We start from the raw sequence: 18911 nt of genomic DNA on the forward strand, positions 1-18911 counted from the left end.
CACTTTAAATAACAGCAGGCGGGCTGTATGACTAGTGGGAACATTATAGAAAAAATGTCTAACACAGTAATGCTAGTTATCTTGTAGAACCATGTATAAACAAAGACTGGTGCCCTTAAACCTGTTACCCCAGTGCATGCTGGGAGGCTTACACCTACACCAACCTTCCTGGGATGCTACAGTAGCCTGTGTTTATTTTCACTAATAAAGAAGAGAATCTTAGACACCTGAAACTCGGATCAGTATTCTTGTCACTCTCACATATTACTTTAATGACACAGCATTTTGTGTCCAGCTTTTATTCTGAAAACACCGCTGTTGTCCTCTTTCTTACAGCCAGGCCAATGATCGCCACCCTGCCGTTGAGGCCCACAGTCAACAACGGGACCATCCTACCAAAGAAAGGCGGCGGCACTCTGCCCTCCCCGTCTGGGTCTGGATCCAGGAAGGACTCCAGCGCGCCGGCCAAGAGGTGAGAAGGAGAAAAACAGTCTACGGTCGACTTTTCTGCCAGATTCAGTAGCTTTACTGAACCTTTGTGTCTTGTTAACACTGCTGTAAATCCACATATAGAAGTGTGTCACCAGGTTATGTGAGGTCTTGCATGCATCTCGTCGTTCTTTCCAGACATTTTACTCGTCTGGAGACGTTTTTTGCTCCTGCCTGTCTCTGCCATGTCGCATAATCGGAGCCATAAATCGTCACATTTCAGCCTCTTTATCAGCCTGACATTTAACAGGCTGATAAAGTGAGAAGCAGCATCGTCATTACCGTCACTGTTCCTCTGCTGTGTGTGTGTGTGTGTGTGTTTATACATGCATGTGGGGCACAGGTTATCAATCTCATCTGTCAGGGGAACAATAGCTATTTCCCGTCTCTGGATGATATTAACATAATCATATGAGCTCAGCAGACAGAGGGGACCAGCTCCAGTCCAAACAGATGTTAGCTCCCCTGTGGTGTCTGTGATTGTCTGTGTGTGTAAGTTTATCTCTGCTCGGGGATGTTTTACAACTCTGAGAGAGGTTTTATTGCTGGCTGGCTCTCAACCTGAGGCTCACCGGAGAGGACAGTCAAGAAATTGCTTTCTAGACGGGGATGTTAACAGTGTGAGAAACAAAGTCCAAACCCCTAGATATACAGGAAATTTAATTTGGCCTCTTGTATTTCCTTGTTTTCCTTGTAGTTTTCTTGGATTTCTATCAGAATCTTTCTGCATCAAGATTTCTTAAACTCTTACTCGGAAAAGTAATTTGACCTTTCAGTTAATTCTTTGGTACTGAATCAGCCATGACTAGTTATTGATTGGATACGGCCATGATTGTAGAACACCAGAGACATGAGTCAAAGTCCAATGGCCATAAAGGCCTAAATGCTCTGGTGCTGTTTAGGGGTGGGCCATGGTATTTTTTTATTTTTGCTTCTTGCAGTAATGGTATTATATCGCGGTATTACAAAATGAAAAGGGGAACTCTACTCAAAACATGATTCTAGCCACACACAGCTTCAAATAGGAGATGCTGACATGAGCTGTGTCCCAATCCTGGGGGCTGCAGCCTTCGAAGGCAGTGGTCCGTTGAGGATGCTCCATTCATTGCCTGCGTGGAGCGTTAAAGCCGAACTGAAATGAGACAGTCTGGTCTACCCTTGCGTCATCAAACGCCGCCCCTGTCGCCTAGCAACAGGTAGCTAGCAGGCTAACTACTCTAACTAACGTCGAGTAAGTTAACCTATTATTCTAAAGATAATTTGTTTCAAGGGCCCTTTTGTTAAAACATGTGTAAGGCTAGCTATTCGACTGAGTTGAAACCAAAAAGGTTTACATTTTAAAGTTGGCGTGCAATGCATCTCGGGATACACCCGATGAATCCTTTGCGGCCCAGGAAACGGAGGACGCATTTTTTGGCCGCATCTGACGGATGCAGCCTCTGGATTGGGACACAACTATATTCCTCCACTGATAGGGCATCACTGAAATCTTAGAGGGGCTTTAGTGCTTCAGTGATCTTCCAATACATGGAACATGTTATGTTACTGTTTCTTTCTACTTTAATCTGCTCACTTAGCTTCTCTTGAGTTATCATATCACCCCCCCTGAGAGGAGGATTTTCAGTAATCATTTAATCGTGGATGAGGATCTTGATGAAGGAACATGATAGAATTAGTTGCCAGATATACTTTGGTGGCTGTGAATACACTATATGTCGATATGTGGGGAAACACAGGGGGAAGTAAATCTCCCTCGTGTGTGCACTTAAACCAAAACGTGTGTTTATACCTGTAATGACTGTATTGCAAAATCCATGTGGTAGCAGAACATTACACTGGTGACAGTATTGAAACCGGTTTACTGTCCACCCTTAGTACTGTTTCAAAGCCTCTTCCACTGTGCCACAAATTATAGCAAGGAATCCCTCATTATTAGATTCATTTAATAGCCTTAAGGTTGACGAGTCTAAATATACAGTGTAAAACAACCCTGAATTTCCCAGACAAAACACAAGCACAGACCTCAGTGCCTGCTTGAATATAAATGAAGCTAATAAATGAGGTTCCTTGCTGCTGTGTTAAATGGAGGGTTTGAATTTGGAGGACGTTTTTAAGTAGATTTAAGACTGACAGGGTAACTCTAGCTCGATTCCTCTGTTTCTCTTTGTGATGTCTGTCTTTCCCATCTGTCCTCTCACTCTTGTACTGTCTCTCTGATAATGTGTCCTTTCCAACTATGATGTCACGTCCTGTTTATGTCCCGTCCACCTACCTTGTGATGTCCTTTCAGTCTGTGCGGTTTGTCCTCTCTGTCTTGCTCGGCCAGATTTCTCTACCTGCCGCTGAGGTGAGAGAATCACTGAGTTATAACTGGTCACGATATAACATCATCGCCACAGCTCCAATAAATACTAACCAGTATTTTTATTGTGCTTTAATTAATCACTAGGTTCATCTACTGCTCTCATTTTCATCAAATCTCTCATTGCAAGTCTCAAGTCACCGCTTTTCTGGAGCACTTTTTGTTGTGTTTACTGTTTGTGGGATTAATCTAAACTGCAGATTGGTCACAATCCCATCAGTGTTGGCATCGAGCCTTCCCCAATGCCCCGTGGCCCAATTACTGTGATTCCTCGTGGGATAACACAGCAAACAACAGTCTCTCTCTCTCTCTCTCTGTCACTCGCACCTCTTTGTATTCTATTCCGCTTTTTACTGGACAAACACACACCAGCTCTCCAGAAGGGAAAACAGCCAGCGGACAGTTTTAGGATGTGAATAGACTTTTCTCCCGTAGGGTGGATTAGGTGACCGGGCCTGCTGGCCTTTAGATTGCTGATGGAGCCTTTTCTTTGTTGTCAATAGGCGGGCTGTCTGCTCCACCAATATGCAGATTTGCACCGATCTGTACTGACACTGTAGTAAAAGACACAAAGAGAGCGTGTGAGGAAACAATATTTCTTTCATTGGTGCAAACTCACTCTGACACTCTTGTAAAGTGTCAAACTTTTCAAAGAAGTGTGAGCTGAATCATGAAATAATCCACCTTCCTTATTCGTGCTTTCATAAGCTTTTTCTTGGATGAAACTTAACCACAGGGCAGTTTCAGAAAAGCAAAGTCAGGTAGTTTTATGACCCATTTCTTGTGCCTCCTCAGCACTGTGAGGAGGACCAACTCAAACGAGCATGTGGGGACTCTCACGCGGAAAGATTCAGGCGAGACCAAGGGCAACCGGACCCGTGCTGGATCCACCGGCAGCAACTCCAGCGGCAAAAGAAGCGAAAGGTAACAAACATTAAAAACCACCACTCCCCATTCATCTTCACTGTCAGTGAAGCTTTCTGTCCACACAAGATAGGAGGCTGTTTTGATTCCACTTTCCAGCACTCATGATCTCCTTATTTCACACTATCAAGTCAAAATCATACAGTGGTTTATGTGCGGTGAGATGCTGAATGACAGCTGTCTGTTTACTCATCTACTTTGCAGCAAACAGAGGGATCCAGTGTTCAATGCAGGTAAGAACGACAGGCTCTTTTACGGCTCTGTAGCCTGACAGATAAGATGATTCATGCTATGATACAACCCACCCTGAGCCAGTACACACAGAACACACTACACACTCAGTGGCTCCCTGTGTCAGCTAAAGGTCAATGCAAATGTGAGGATCCTAAAATAAATTGAATGGAGTCTATTTCCCCCAAAACAAGACAGAAGCTGATGTCAACTATGATTTGATTCAGAGCCTCGATCTGTTCCCTGCACACAGAGAGCCACTGAGTCTTTCTCTACACGATGTTGGGTCATAAACATCAGAGTCAAACATTCATCCTCTCCGTGATCCATTCATTCACAAGTAATCACTTCATCCATTACTACATCCTCACCTCCACACTTCAATTCATGTCTTCTTTTTACTCCAATCTTTCTGCTGTGTTCAATTAAAACTTTGCTTAAATAAAACTTATTTTGTTTAATTTATTTGATCTATGTTGATATTTTCCAGTTTAGGTCTCTTACTCGTACTTACTCTCAACATTTTTCTGTGGTAAAAGATACTGTGGCAAGAATCTCAAGCCTTCAAAATAAACTTTAAATTCACCTTATACATTTCTAACACCTCTCGGAGTCCGATTTTACCTCAGAAAGTAGCCACGTATGCTAGCTACATTAAACTAACTGCATAGAGATCCACTACAGCTAACCTAGCTAGCTTAAAAAAACGTTTGCAGTTAAAGTATTTATGTAAATCTTAACTTTATTTTGAAAGCTTCTGGAAGTTTCATAGTCATGTAGACATTTTCCAAATTTCAACTAGAAATTCAACTTACAATTCAACTAGCTGTGATAGCTGCCTTTATCTGATCGCAGCACCCTGCGACTACACTAATTTAGCATTAGCTCAAGATTTCTCCAGGTTTTCTGGCAGATTATTTCAGTAGTTTATGATATATTAGTAGACTAAGAGACAAACAAAAGAGAGACTTTAGGTTTTAAAGGCGAAAGATGACCAACCATTACATTTTGGAGTTACAGTGTTTCCTTTACTATTCAAGTAAACCATCTTGAACACAGGTAACAAGGAAGGAAGGGTAACACAGGGTAACAAGACAATGGGACTGAATATGAAATGAAATGAGTATTGATCAGAATCTCCACCTCCAGCAAGCTATTGATTTTTGTGTAAATTGAACTGCTGTCTTTCATTTGGTTGACACACCTGGCTCCAGTTTTATTCAGTTTAGGCTGCATCCTAACAGAGTTTAACCAGACTCCTGGAGAGGAAGACGCATTTTAGAAGTTAATAGTTAGAGGTGTTGAGTTTACAGAGACAAGTCCATTTAAAAAAAACTTCCTTTAGTAAGTTTATAGTTTGAGGTCTAGTTATACCAAATGTGATCCGCACATAAATCAGACTTATGCATGTTCTTTATATATTTGCTACCTTCAAACTACAAGATAGATATGTTAATGCAGTCAGTATCCCCAGTAGTGCCTCACATATCACCATGCGTAGCTCTATGGTTGTTGCTTCCTGATTTAAGACACTGACTGTTGGAGAAATTGAGCCACAGGGTTAATTATTACTACTGTTCACTACTTATTGGACATTTGAATTAATTATAGACAAATAACTCCTGCAAATCAGCACAATCAGGGTAGTATCATTGGCATAAATTGCAACTAGATGACAATTAACCAATACAACGATAATTGCAACTGTAAATTCTGCCAATAGAATGCTGCAATAAATGAATTGATTACATGCAAAGTGGTACATTTGATACAAAATTAATAATGTTACAAAAATAGTACAAAACAACAGTTTAAAAAAATGGTTTATAAAATTATGTATTTTCCTTGTAGAAGGCCAAAGGGGCAAAAAAAGGCAAGTAGGCAGTTATATTTAATCACTCTTCTCATTGGAGGAGAGGGTGGGACACCATCACGCAGGAAACGAGCATTGATTCATTCAGACCATTCAGGCAGGGGCACTGATTTATTGAGAGCATTAAGCACAGAAGCTGCTGTTCATGAACACCAGGAAGCAGGAAGTGCACTCATGTTAGGACAGACCAGGAAGTGAGGAAGCCATGCCCGCCCTCACCTGGTGCTTGTGTCTCTCTCTGTGACCTTTACAAGGGATGCGACGTGTGACCCACTGCAAAGGTAGGCTTACTATCAGCCCCTCCCCTAAAGCCCCCACGCCTACACAGCTCTCTGGATATGCAAAGACTTTTATTTTGAAAATTTGATTAACATTTTTGTCCTAAACATTCAATATATATGCAAATGTAGGTTATTTTTGATGCAATGCTCAGAGAGCTGTCCAGACAGGGGCAGGAGTGGGTTGACAAAGTGTGTGTGAAGTTACCTCCCTTTATTGTTTTTAGACGCAATAATCTAACACACACACGCACACATCCTACCTAACCTCCACTGGGAACTGCGTCAGAGTGTTTTTGCAGTGTTTGCGGTGCACTTGTGTGTCTCCACATTAACTGCAGATGAAGCTGCTGCCTCACTGTTTCGCTCAAGGCATTTAGTCTCTGTCACCAAAGTAACAACACAAAGATTTCTGACACTCGCTTCCTCGCAGTCGCTTTGAGTTTTTCCTGCAAGCACTTAAATCCTCTGCTCTGAGATTCCTCGCTGCACTTCAGAGTGAGTCAATTTGGCCCGACTCTTACTATCTTCCTGCCCTCAGAATGAGTATTTGCATTACAAACACATTCAGTCTTTTTTGGGGGTAGTTCCCATTGAAGCCTCTTTGTATTACTGCTTGTAGTCTTCTCACATGGCCTGAAGTGTTGTCCGTTTGTGTGTAGTCTCCTTCAGCAAAGAATTCACCAAGCTGCCAAGACTGGAGTTAAAGCTCATTTCCTTACAGATATATTGCTGTTTGCTCAACCTTATTAAAGGATAATTAATTCTTTTCACACTTAAAAGAATTTAGACCGGTGGTTCTCAGATATTTTAGCTTAACATGAAGCAGCGTCTGCGTGCGTTATAGCTTAAATAAAGTAAAGCCGTCAGTTTCCCTAGTTGGCTTTTGAACGTTTGTGTTTCATGCTAATTCTAAATGTTACAAAAAAAACAGATATTACATCTGTCTAACTTACTCCTCCCACCTCCCCCACCCTTTACTTTTACTTGCTTGTCCCTGATCCTGCTCCCTCCACCGGCCTCCACCTGCCCCTCTCCACCACTGGCTCCTCTGCTCTTGTCCCCGTCTCCATCATAGTCACAGTACAGATTTACCTCAGCCGCTCTGCCAAACGGACGGGGACCAGCGGCAGCCCTGCGGCTACGGCTGTAACATCCCGTTCAGCCAACACCAACCCCAAACAAAGCTCAGAAAGCAGCAAGGCCAGCACTGCCAGAAAGGGTGGTGTTTTAAAGGCTCCACCGGCCAGAAAGACCCCGAGCTTTAGCCTCCAGCTGAGAAAGTCTGGGAGTTTGTCAACGTACTCTCCCCTCGATATCTCCCCTCCCAGTTATCGCAGCCCCATAAAGTCTCCCAGCCAGTACTTTCAGATTTGTTACTAGCTAAACATGTGTACAAAAACAGAATAACTTTAGATATGACTGTTTGTTCTACTTATCAAGCTTTAATAAGCCAGAGCCAGTCAGTATGAAGAACCAATCTCATGGTTTAATACCCATATTTACACAGCGGCCATTTTCCTCTGACATTGCGCTAAAGGTGGGAAGCTCAAAAGTGTTAGATACTATAGGAGAGGTGTAAATTCTTAGATAACAATAATGTTAGCAACAAAGGGGTTGAAAGCTAATATTAGCTGTTTTCTACAGGAAGCTAAAGGGTTATCAAAAATGTTGGTTTTGCAAACTAAAGTCTGTTTTTGCCTTTCCTAACTATTTTGAACTATAATGTTAGCATTCAGCCACTTTCTAGCTAGCAGCAGAATCAGCTGGTTAGCTGTTGTCTGAATCAAGCTTATGGCTTATCAAGTATGTTGGTTTTACAGAGTAAAGTTTGTTTGTGCCTCTCCTAGTATCATATTGTACTTTCAAACTGTAACCTTAGCATTCAGCCACTTCCTAGCTCACAGTAGTATTAGCTAAATGGCTATTGTCAAAGGGAAGCTAGTAGCTTATCAAATATGTTGGTTTAACTGAGTAGTCTGTTTTTGCCTTTCCTATCATATCATGTAACACTTTCAAACTGTCACGTTAGCATCCAGCAACTTCCTAGCTAACAGCAGTATAAGCTAGTTAGCTTTTGTCGAATGGAAGCTTATGGCTTATCAAGTAGGTTGGCTTTACAGAGTAAAGTTTGTTTTTGCCTTTCCTATAGTGTCATATAACACTTTCAAACTGTAGTGTTAGCATTCATCCACTTTCTAGCTAACAGTATTGTCTAATTAGCTGTTGTCTGATGTAAGCTAATGGCTTATCAAGTAGGTTGGCTTTACAGAGTGAAGTTTGTTTTGCCTTTCCCATCATATGTTATAACACTTTCAAAGTGTCACGTAAGCATCCAGCAACTTCTTAGCTAACGGTAGTATTAGCTGAATGCTAGCATTAGCTCTTGTCTAACAGCTGCTAATGGGTCATCAAGCATATGGTTTTTCACTGAAATATGGTCTGAGGTCCCTCGGGATTTTCTCTATCCATTATCTGAGCTTCCTACCCTGAGCGTGACGTCAAGTGAAAATGTGAAAATGTGACCATACCAAAGGAGATTTTTTTTAGCATCAATTAGTAACATTTTTCACATAACGAAGTCCATTATATTACTTAGCTAAATTATTTTTGTGGACCCTAATAGCTGATTTTGTTTGTTTTGGTTTCAATGAAGTTTTCTGCACGACTTCTTTTTCATTGTAGTATGTTTTAAACTGTAATGGATTTCTCATTATTCCCTTTTCTAAGCTCAAAACATTTTTTTTTCCATACCATTTGCCACCTCTGCTTTTGTCTGCATTTAATGTTGGTTAACCTCTGCTGTGAGCTGAATATTTATGAGATTTGAAAGTGTTTGCAGTTCATTTTGCGCTCTTTGTTGTCATGATTATGTTTTTTGAAATGACTAATAAAGTCAGTTAAAAAGCTAATCTTTTTGTGTTTGCAAATTCTGTCATGTGTTGTCCTTAATTGAGTCTTTTTCATACCAAAAATCACATCACGTCCATCTATTGTCCTCTTCTAATACACATTCAACATTGTCCCCATTGTCATTTGCATCACAATAACACATTGTAACATGCGTGAATGTCTTGTCTGTGCTTTTTGCATATTTTCATACATTTAAAAAGTGTGGTACTCAAAACACTGGCGTAATCCCAGCATTCACATCTGTTTTTCCTGCTTGTATATTATCTCACTTCTCTTCTCTGTTGCTTTTTCCAGAGGAAGGTTATGTGAAAATGTACTTGAAGGGTCGTCCCATCACCATGTACATGCCCAAAGAGCAGGTGGACAGCTACTGCCTGGAGGCCCGAGCCGAGCTGCCTAGCAACAAGCTCAAACTGGACTGGGTGTATCCTTTCACAGAGACGTCACGCTATACCTGTAGTCTTTTTATTTATTTATTTCTCTGCACTTTTGATGTAAAAAGTTTTGAAAAGCAATCTTCTGGGGAGGTTAAATCCAGATCAGCCTGTGATGAAGTTAAGAGAGGAAGCTGAGAAATGTGTCACCTCTCCTTTCGCTGCTTGTCAGAGTCGATCTGCTCAGATGTTCATTCTTATCGTGTGGAGACGGGCTCGTCGCTGTGCAGCCCGCAGTCAGTAATAACCTGCACACAGCTGGCAGCCGGAGACGCAACCAGTCAGAAGCTCCTCTTGTGCTGTGTTATTTTTTACTTCGTTTCATTTTGTGGTTTCTCTCTTGCTTTTCATTTGGTTATGAAAAAATGAATAAAGTGTATTATTCAGAGTGCGAGAGGAGGTAAAAAAAAAAGCTTTAAGGGAAAAATGATATCAAGAATGAGCCATATTCCAGATAGATCATAGGAATAAAATAGATGTGAAAATAGTTTGAATGGATATGAATGTATTCATATTGCTTTTAAGTAATTAACGCGTTGACGCAGGTTTTTCAGGCCTGGGAAGACCTGCTAATACATGCCGATTTTGTCTTTTCCCATAGCCAGTGGAGTATACTCCTTTCGGTCTCTTTTCTGCTGCGTCACTGTCTGATGTCACAAACGCGTCGTAATCAGGGTCATGTTGTCGCCTTATTTCTTCTTCCCATCGGATCAGAATAAGATCCCTCACCTCGCTGTCTCGTCAGTGTTGCTGCGTCTTGCACGTAAGAACAAAATCGGTGTTGTTCTTCTGTATGTACGCGACAACGGCCGGAACTTCAATGCAAGTCATAGCATCGCGCCGGAAAGGGGGGCGGAGATCAGCGTGTCGGTTTTGTGTTCCCATCATTTTCGATCAGAGCCGAGGCGTTAATCACCCGGGTCTACTGGGTCTACCTGGGTCGATTGCATTTTTCTGACATTGGTGCTCTGTGCAGGCCTCTGCCTGTAACGACTCAGTCAGCTCTGTCCCTTTAAGAAACCCCGCCCCTACAAGCCCACTTTCTTCTGATTGGCCAGCTCTATGAAATCTGCTGAGGCTAGAAAAAACTGTGTGAAACCTGGCGTTCACAGCAGCCTGCAGACTGAGAAGCCTGGAGATTACTCCAACATACTTTTACCTACAGATTTGAAACTTCACTCACGTTTAGTCTGGACATCCAACATTGTTACATTATATATATGTCCGAAAATGTGAAACAGCCTCTCTTTAACTTTTTAATCCTTGCAACTAACAATGATTTTCATTATTAATCTATCTCATGGTTCTTTCATACCTTGATCTATGTAACATTGGAAAACATGACAAAACTGCCCGTCCTCAAGGTTCTTGTCAAAAACCCAAATATTTTCAGTTTTCTGATAAATTCTACCTTGAAAAAGTCATTTCTTTTGGTTTTATTCCTTGACCTTTTTCAATGTCCAGTTATGGTTACCGTGGTCGAGACTGTCGCTCCAACCTTTACTTATTGCCGACTGGAGAAACGGTGTATTTCATCGCCTCAGTGGTCGTCCTGTTCAACGTGGACGAGCAGCTCCAGAGACACTACACTGGACACACTGACGACATCAAATGGTGAGAGACACTCGCACAGGTTTACCTGAGGGACGGCTTTCACATACAGTCATTGCTTCCATCATTACATTTATCCCTTTACCCTGTTACAGTTTCTATTAACTCCATTTCTACCATCCTAATAAGCTGTTTAGTTGTTCTTATCAACTTCTGCAGAATAGCTGCACACAGTGAGGGAGGCTAACAGCTAAGTGTAGTTCTGTAGTATCAAAGTATTCCTGTTTAAGTGTATGGAGTGCAGTGAGTTTAAACTTTAAAAGACATGCCATGATTATTATATTACACTCTGAGGTTGATAAAAGTTCAAGTCGGTAATGAGCTCTTTAGATACCAGATTAAAGCATCGGCTACACACACATTCTTCCTCCTTTGAAGACACATGTTAAAGCTTTAAACAGCCCATGAACGTCGCTACATCCCCATACCCAAATAAAATACAAGTTTATCCTAAACTGTTTCATTTCTTCACATTAGCACCGACAGATTTGCAGACGTGTGGTAGCTACATTGAATATCATATTCACCAAATGCGGCCTTTCATGTTCTCTGGGCACGCTGCTCATCTTTATTCACGCGCTCCGTTTGATGTTGAAAAGCCTTTAACTGGTTTCATGTCTGTTTCCACATCTTTCTCTCCACCAGCCTGGCCGTCCACCCTGACAAAATCACTATAGCAACGGGGCAGGTGGCGGGCACTTCTTCAGATGGGAAAGTAAGCCAGGTCTCTTATTGAAATGATAACTTTAGCGGATCTATTCCTGGATTTTGGATGTTTGCATACTGTTCTGCTCAATAAAAACACTGAATCTTACATTGCATCATACTAATAATATACTTCCTGTTCTCCATCTTTGTGGTCTCTTCCTGGCAGCAGCTGGCTCCTCACGTCCGCGTTTGGGACTCCGTCAGCCTGAACACGCTCCATGTTCTGGGCTCAGGCTTCTTCGACCGAGCCTTGGTCTGTCTGGCTTTCTCCAAGTCGGTAAGAAAACACCCCTGACACATCTTAGGAGGCCATTTCTGACCTGTTTTTGCCTGTATTCTGATATGTCTTTTCTTATACTTTAGAATGGAGGGAACACACTGTGTGTCGTGGACGACTCCAACGACCACGTCCTCTCCGTGTGGGACTGGCAGAGAGAGGACAGACTGGCTGAGGTCAAGGTATGCATGTGTACAAAAAAAGACCTAACCCTGTGGGTAGATGTAGTTTTAACAGCTCTGTGTTTCTTGTTTGTTGTGTTTGGGTTCAGTGCTCCAATGAGTCGGTGTTTGCTGCAGACTTTCACCCGACAGACAGCAATGTCATAGTGACCTGTGGGAAGTCACATCTCTACTTCTGGAGCCTGGAGAAAGGCACGCTGGTCAAGAAGCAAGGCCTGTTTGAGGTAAGACACCAGACTGTTTCCCACATGTGCCATAAATCTCTAAAATTTGATACAGAAGCATGAGTGCATGTAGATAATCAATGGTAGTTTTGCAGGAATAAAACACTATGTGTGTGTGTTCTTGTGTTTCTTGCAGAAGCAGGAGAAGCCCAAGTTTGTGTTGTGTGTGACCTTCGCGGAAAATGGAGACGCCATCACAGGAGACTCAAGCGGGAACATCCTGGTGTGGGGAAAAGGTACATTCAGCGCTATCTCTCTTTTTTTTTGTCTCTGATTTATCTGTTTATCAACCAGTCTGTCTGTCTGCTCGTCTGTTAATCTGCCCTCCTCCAGCAGATGACCTTTATGTCCGACTCTCTCCAACTGAACCTTCTCATCCCGTCTCTGTCACGCAGGCACTAATCGCATCAGCCACGTCATCCAAGGAGCTCACGAGGGCAGCATCTTCACTCTGTGCATGCTGAGGAACGGCACGCTGGTGTCTGGAGGGAAAGACCGCAGGCTGGTGTCATGGGACGGCGGCTACCAGCAGATACAGACGGTGGAGGTGAGGAGAAGTTCAACAGGAGTCACGAAAAAGTCAAATAGTCTGAGGCTTGAAAAGTAGAGTTTATAAATCAGTCATCATTGAGTCATACTTGATTAAACGATTGAACCACAAGAACGCCTGGTACCGCATCCTGATAAATGATCTGCAATTTCCACATTCGGTTATAAAAACGATAAGCTGCATATCCAGCTCCTTCTTTTGAAGTCGCTTTTAGTTACTTTTATTAGCCTGAAATTGCTCTCCTGCCCGAGGCGGTGGACTTTGCATTCTGATTCCTGCACAGCATCATAAATATTACAGAGGATGAGATGGGATATTTATAGTGATAAGAATTATGGATCGTTCATGTCTTATTTGCTCTAAGGAGACCACATAATGCAGTAAAACACGAGTTGATGTTTAGTCCAGCTAGTGATGGATTTAACATGATTGTTGTTTTCCTCCTCAGGTGCCGGAGTTGTTTGGTCCAATCCGGACCATAGCAGAGGGCAGAGGGGAGACGGTGCTCATCGGGACCACCAAGCACTTTGTCCTGCAGGGCAGTTTGGACGGAGAGTTCATGCCTATCACACAGGTACATGCATAAACAGACTTGTGCAAAAAGGCTGCAACTAATTAATATTTTTTATTATTGGTTAATTTGCCAGTTGTATTGTTCAGTATCAGTTTACTAATAAATAAAAGAGATCCTTAAGTTAAGCAGCTGGAACCAAAGAAAATGTGCTAAATACAATGAATCCAATAGTATCAGATTAGTTGCTGATTAATTTCCTGTCTGTCTGATCAGTGTGTTGCAGCACTACTGTGACGTTAATGTACTTGACAAACTAAAGGTGGTCATCATAACAGAATAAGAAACACGCTCTCCTCTCCTCTGCAGGGTCACACTGACGAGCTGTGGGGTCTGGCTGTCCACCCCTGGAAGCCTCAGTTCCTCACCTGTGGATACGACAGGCAGGTCTGCCTGTGGGACTCCAGCTCCCATCAGCTCATCTGGACCAAGAGCATGGAGGTTAGTTCAGCCAACGTCGCCCTCTGGGGTCAGTCATGGGAACTACAAAGACAAAGATGACTGAGAAACAGAAGAAGCTTCACATTTAACAGCTAACATGTACAAATTAACATTGGAACAACTTTAAAATGTACAATATATACGTATACATTTTTTCAGTTTTATATTGTTTGGTTAATTATAGCCTTTTTGATTTCATTGTTGATTATTTATGTGTGATAAAATGCTTCAAAGAAAAAGTTAAATTACCTCTTGAAGTCTTAAAGTTACACATTTAATCACACTTTTAAATGGAAATTAAAGTTGAGCACAGAGAAAGTTCCTCCGTCTGCAGATAAATGTAAAAAACGTTTTGCCTTTTTGTGTCAAACTCTGCTCCAGCATTCAAATGAATGAATAGCAAAGCCAATATTTGAGTGTAGCGGGACTTTAAATATTCTCCTCTTCCTGTTTCTGTCAGGATTCTGCCCAATCAGCAGGCTTCCACCCGTCTGGAGCTGTGGTTGCTATAGGAACCCAAACTGGCAGGTAGGGCATCCCACACTTGGTGGATATTTACTTTCTTATTAAAGGAATTGGATATTTAGTTATAAGAAAAAAGTAATTGTCACAACCTCTCGAGCTGATTGAGTTTTTATTTAATTAGTGTAACAGCAGATTATTGATCAGTTTGTCATTGATGGTGCAGGTGGCTGGTGCTGGACACTGACTCTAAGGATCTGGTCACAGTGCACACAGACGGGAACGAACAGCTATCTGTGATGAGCTTCGGCCCAGGTGGAGTGTTGCTTTCACTGTCTGTTTTCCTTTTTGTCATTTAGAAATTTAAAGAGCAGCATGAATTAAGCTTCAAAGATAAATATTAAGGATAAGACATATTTTGGGCATGTTATCGAACGCTAAAGTCAAACCACCATGTCTACTCGATCTGCAAACATCCACAGTTTATCTTCCTGTCTTCTTTTTTTCATTCAGACGGAAACTTCCTCGCCATCGGCTCCCACGACAACTACATCTATATCTACGCTGTGGCAGAAAACGGGAGGAAGTACAGCCGAGTGGGGAAGTGCTCGGTGAGCACCTGTATTTATAATCCCCCCCTCATCCGCCGCTCCTTGTATTTTTAGTTCCTCCCTGCATCATCTTTATATTTAGTTCCCTCCTCAGCTCTTTATTTGGGCCTCTGCTCCGTACATTCTGTCCTCACTGTGTTGATAGAGAAGCTGTAAAATGATAACTGACAAGGAGCTGTGTCATACAGGGCTGTCAATGTAAACATAATGACTGAGGCTTGCTGTAGCTAATCAAAATTATATTAGGTTATTTTTGATGCTTGAAATTTGATTTCGCCTCGACAGCAGGAACGCTGCAAAGTGTGTGTGTAAAGATAAACACATCTAACGTACTCATTTTGTATCGTATCTTAGGGTCACTCCAGCTTCATCACCCATCTGGACTGGTCAGTGGACTCCCAGTACCTGGTGTCAAATTCAGGGGACTACGAGATACTGTATTGTAAGTGTAACCACTGTCATCCTCTCTTTAATGGTTTGTGTCTGTTCTTTAAAATATGGGTACAAAAATGAAGCTCAAGTGATGCAAAACTAAACAATCAATCGTCAATGATCAGGTAACTATATGTTAATGCTTGAGTTGATGTCAGACCCTGAAACTTGGTGTCAAAAGACATTTATTAAACATGACTACATAAAAAACAATCCTCGTTATAATCTTTTAAGAGTTTATTGTTTATGTGTGGGGTTTGATGAGGTCTGACTCACAGGACAGGCAGCGTTTCCAAAGACCCACATACTGTCATTACATTTTGATAAAGTGGTGAAGTGACATCACCGTTTCCCAGCTAATCTCCGCCCACTTCAGAAAAGAAAAAGAACAAAAATACAGAAAATCTCATTGACAGTTAAAAGCAAAAAGATAAGGTTTACTGGACCGGTTAATAGATTGTTAACCAACAGTTACTTCAGGTCACTATCTGTCGCCGAATGAGGTAACACAATGGTGATTGAGCCTATGATCCTATGATTGAGCCCACTGATGAAGCCTTTGGATTTGCAAGATGTAATATTATTAAGGACTGGGTGTCTGTGGCAACACTCGCGGAAAAAATCACAAGCAGCGCTCAGTTAGCGACGCGTTTTCCATCACCCAGCAGTGGTTGGTCTGCCAGAGAGGGTAGGCGGAGCTAAGCGGCTGCTTTTCCGTTCTCCGCAAGTGTTGTGAGTAAACAGTAATCTACTATGGCTGAACAAACAAAGAAAACATCGATGACTACAGATACAACTTCAACAATAAGTGAAAATCCAAAGAAAAAGAAACTAATTCGACGCTCAGATGAAGGCAAACAGTCTAAAAAGGAAAGCGACAACCGGAGCCAATCGCGGACATCTGGTTAAATTGGGTGTAAAATGTTTTCGCCCACAAATGCCTTTTATCACCATAATGTGCCACCAAATAGGACAAAACTGAGAACTTTGAGATTAGTACTTCAACATCAAATTAATTTAGCTGATGCTGTTTATCCAAAGTGACTCACAGTACTATTCAACCATGTGGATACAACACAAATATGGCAATAATCATTTTTTGTGTGTGTTCTCTCAGGGATCCCATCCGTGTGTAAACAGGTGGTCAGTGTGGAGACCACCAGAGATATCGAGTGGGCCACCTTCACCTGCACTCTAAGCTTTCATGTCTTTGGTAAGTGTGTCATTTAGCTCTCCTTCTCCAGCTGGTTGTTTTTGTTATATATTCTTATAATATATGTTTCCACCTCCCTCTCTGCTCCCCAGGCTTGTGGCCCGACGGCTCAGATGGCACCGACATCAACGCAGCCTGCAGGTCCAACGATAAGAGCCTGCTGGTTACCGGAGACGACTTTGGGAAGGTCCATCTGTTCTCACACCCGTGTTCACAGTTCAGGGTAAGATGCTGAAAAATACATATAAAATATTCAACTTTAATTCTTAGTGTATTGAAAGGAAGTTAAAGTTTGCGATTTCTGTTTTGTTTCAGGCTCCCAGCCACATTTACGGAGGCCACAGCAGCCACGTGACCAACGTGACCTTCCTGTTCGGCGACAGCTACCTGGTGTCGACTGGAGGGAAGGACATGAGCGTGATGCAGTGGAGGATAGTCTGAGGGAGCGGACACTAACACAAACTGTCTTTCTTACTTCTGCTGGGGCCTGAGAGCCAGCAGAGGCAAAATGAACTAAACTGAACTGCACTAAACTGAACCGAACCAAACGTAAACTAACTCAGACGCTAAACACAAAACGGTGGATCTGCCTGAAGTGAAAAGGATCCTGAGGTTTGCTTCCTGATGAACTGATGGAGGTGTACTGTGCGGTTGCTTGAAATACAGAAATCCTGAATATTTCTCCTTTTCTTTATCCACACTACATGTAAAGAAAAACACATAATCTAGCATTCACACCAATGATTAAGACAAAACAAATCAAACAGATCAAATCCACATAAACAGAACCAAAGGATCTCACTGCATCTGTACAGTTCGGCTTGTATCGTGCACACTCCTGCCACAGATAACAGACTAAAGATGTTTGCTTTCAGGCTGAATATCCTTCGAGAGCAGTGGAACAAAAACTATGTACAGAAAAAACTGTTTAGCTTTCTTTTTTATTTTGTATTTAACAACTCAGGAAAGCACTAGTGAAGCAGGTTAACATTGACATATCAGAACGAGCCCTGAACATATCTCACTTACACATGCAGAGACGCATCAATGACGGTTAATATCAGATTGAGCCAAAGCATTAAAAATATGACTAATAAAATGACTAATTATGTGAGAAAACAACCCATAAAGATGAGGTGATAATGATGATTACATACAGCCCAAATGATGTTAGCCACCATTTGAAATCAGGAAATGAAAAAGTACATTATCTGGAATTCAGAGTTAGGATTTTAACCATTTTCCACAATATTATCATAACGTTTTCTACATTTTTGTGCTTCCACGTCTTAAAAAAGACACCTTTTCTATTATTTATTGAGCACGAGTCAAATCCTCCACTGCCAATTTCAGTTCCTTTCACTTCCCCTGAAATAACTCCTTGTTAAGACACATATTTGTAAATAAACTGAGAAGCTTGAAACTGATATGAGCAAAATTTGGGTGAGTTTTGGAATGAGTTCTTGTATCTTTAATTTGCCTTGATTTGCAAGGGAAGTCAAATGAAGCATGTATGTTTTTTTTTTAAATGATGTGAAGCCTTTTCAGATCTGTATCTTTCTGCATTTTACTGCACGCAGATCAATTTAGGAAGGGAGGAGGCTGAGACCATTACACTGTAACTGTTTACGTCTGATGAGCACCATCAGACACCGGCAAGATATTTAATTGAACTGAACGTTTTTTTATACTTTAATGCACTACTGCAGCCCAATACACGTCACACTCATCATCGTACGGTTAACAGCAAATCAATGATACACACATGCATGAATCTGCCATATTTCTTTGATTGGGTTTTAACCAGAACTGCCACTGACATGAGGAACATGGTGTTGTTTTGATGGTTGGATGATTGTTGGAGTTGTTTTACCAGGAAAATCATTGAAATCTTCTAACAGCAGTGATTTGAAGTCATCACTCTGCAGAGTGAATGTAACATGATTTATCTCACCATTAAACACCTGGGACTACGCAATACCATTTAACATTTAACGTGTCTGAAAGTAAATGCAACATTAAATCCAATGAGGCTGTGTCTTATGTTTAACACTTTATTTTTCGGTTCTGTGTACGTTATTTTACAGGAAGTATGATCAAGGTGATATGTGTAAATATTATGCAC

General features: G+C 41.6%; 1 protein-coding gene across 6 annotated transcripts in view; it reads left to right on the plus strand.

Moving 5' to 3' along the window:
* Nucleotides 1-18825, plus strand: part of eml1 (EMAP like 1) — a 55864-nt gene extending 37039 nt beyond the window's left edge. For 3 of the 6 annotated variants that reach the window (XM_069661353.1, XM_069661350.1, XM_069661354.1), the window contains 21 exons: nt 337-472; nt 3647-3775; nt 3980-4008; nt 6134-6160; nt 9365-9494; nt 10969-11118; nt 11761-11830; nt 11990-12100; nt 12187-12282; nt 12372-12506; nt 12643-12742; nt 12902-13053; nt 13505-13630; nt 13937-14068; nt 14529-14596; nt 14757-14845; nt 15044-15141; nt 15496-15583; nt 16691-16786; nt 16879-17009; nt 17102-18825. In XM_069661353.1, coding sequence (XP_069517454.1) covers nt 337-472; nt 3647-3775; nt 3980-4008; nt 6134-6160; nt 9365-9494; nt 10969-11118; nt 11761-11830; nt 11990-12100; nt 12187-12282; nt 12372-12506; nt 12643-12742; nt 12902-13053; nt 13505-13630; nt 13937-14068; nt 14529-14596; nt 14757-14845; nt 15044-15141; nt 15496-15583; nt 16691-16786; nt 16879-17009; nt 17102-17227 — 2219 coding nt within the window. In that variant the 3' untranslated portion in view covers nt 17228-18825. The remainder of the gene's footprint in view (nt 1-336; nt 473-3646; nt 3776-3979; nt 4009-6133; nt 6161-9364; nt 9495-10968; nt 11119-11760; nt 11831-11989; nt 12101-12186; nt 12283-12371; nt 12507-12642; nt 12743-12901; nt 13054-13504; nt 13631-13936; nt 14069-14528; nt 14597-14756; nt 14846-15043; nt 15142-15495; nt 15584-16690; nt 16787-16878; nt 17010-17101) is intronic. The other 3 variants (XM_069661352.1, XM_069661355.1, XM_069661351.1) reach the window with 2 other exon arrangements.
* Nucleotides 18826-18911: the final 86 nt, after the last annotated feature.

Source organism: Semicossyphus pulcher, unplaced genomic scaffold (genome assembly GCF_022749685.1).
Source record: "Semicossyphus pulcher isolate SPU_LCO1_2020_fin unplaced genomic scaffold, fSemPul1.0.p SCAF_14, whole genome shotgun sequence".
NCBI lineage: Eukaryota > Metazoa > Chordata > Actinopteri > Labriformes > Labridae > Semicossyphus > Semicossyphus pulcher.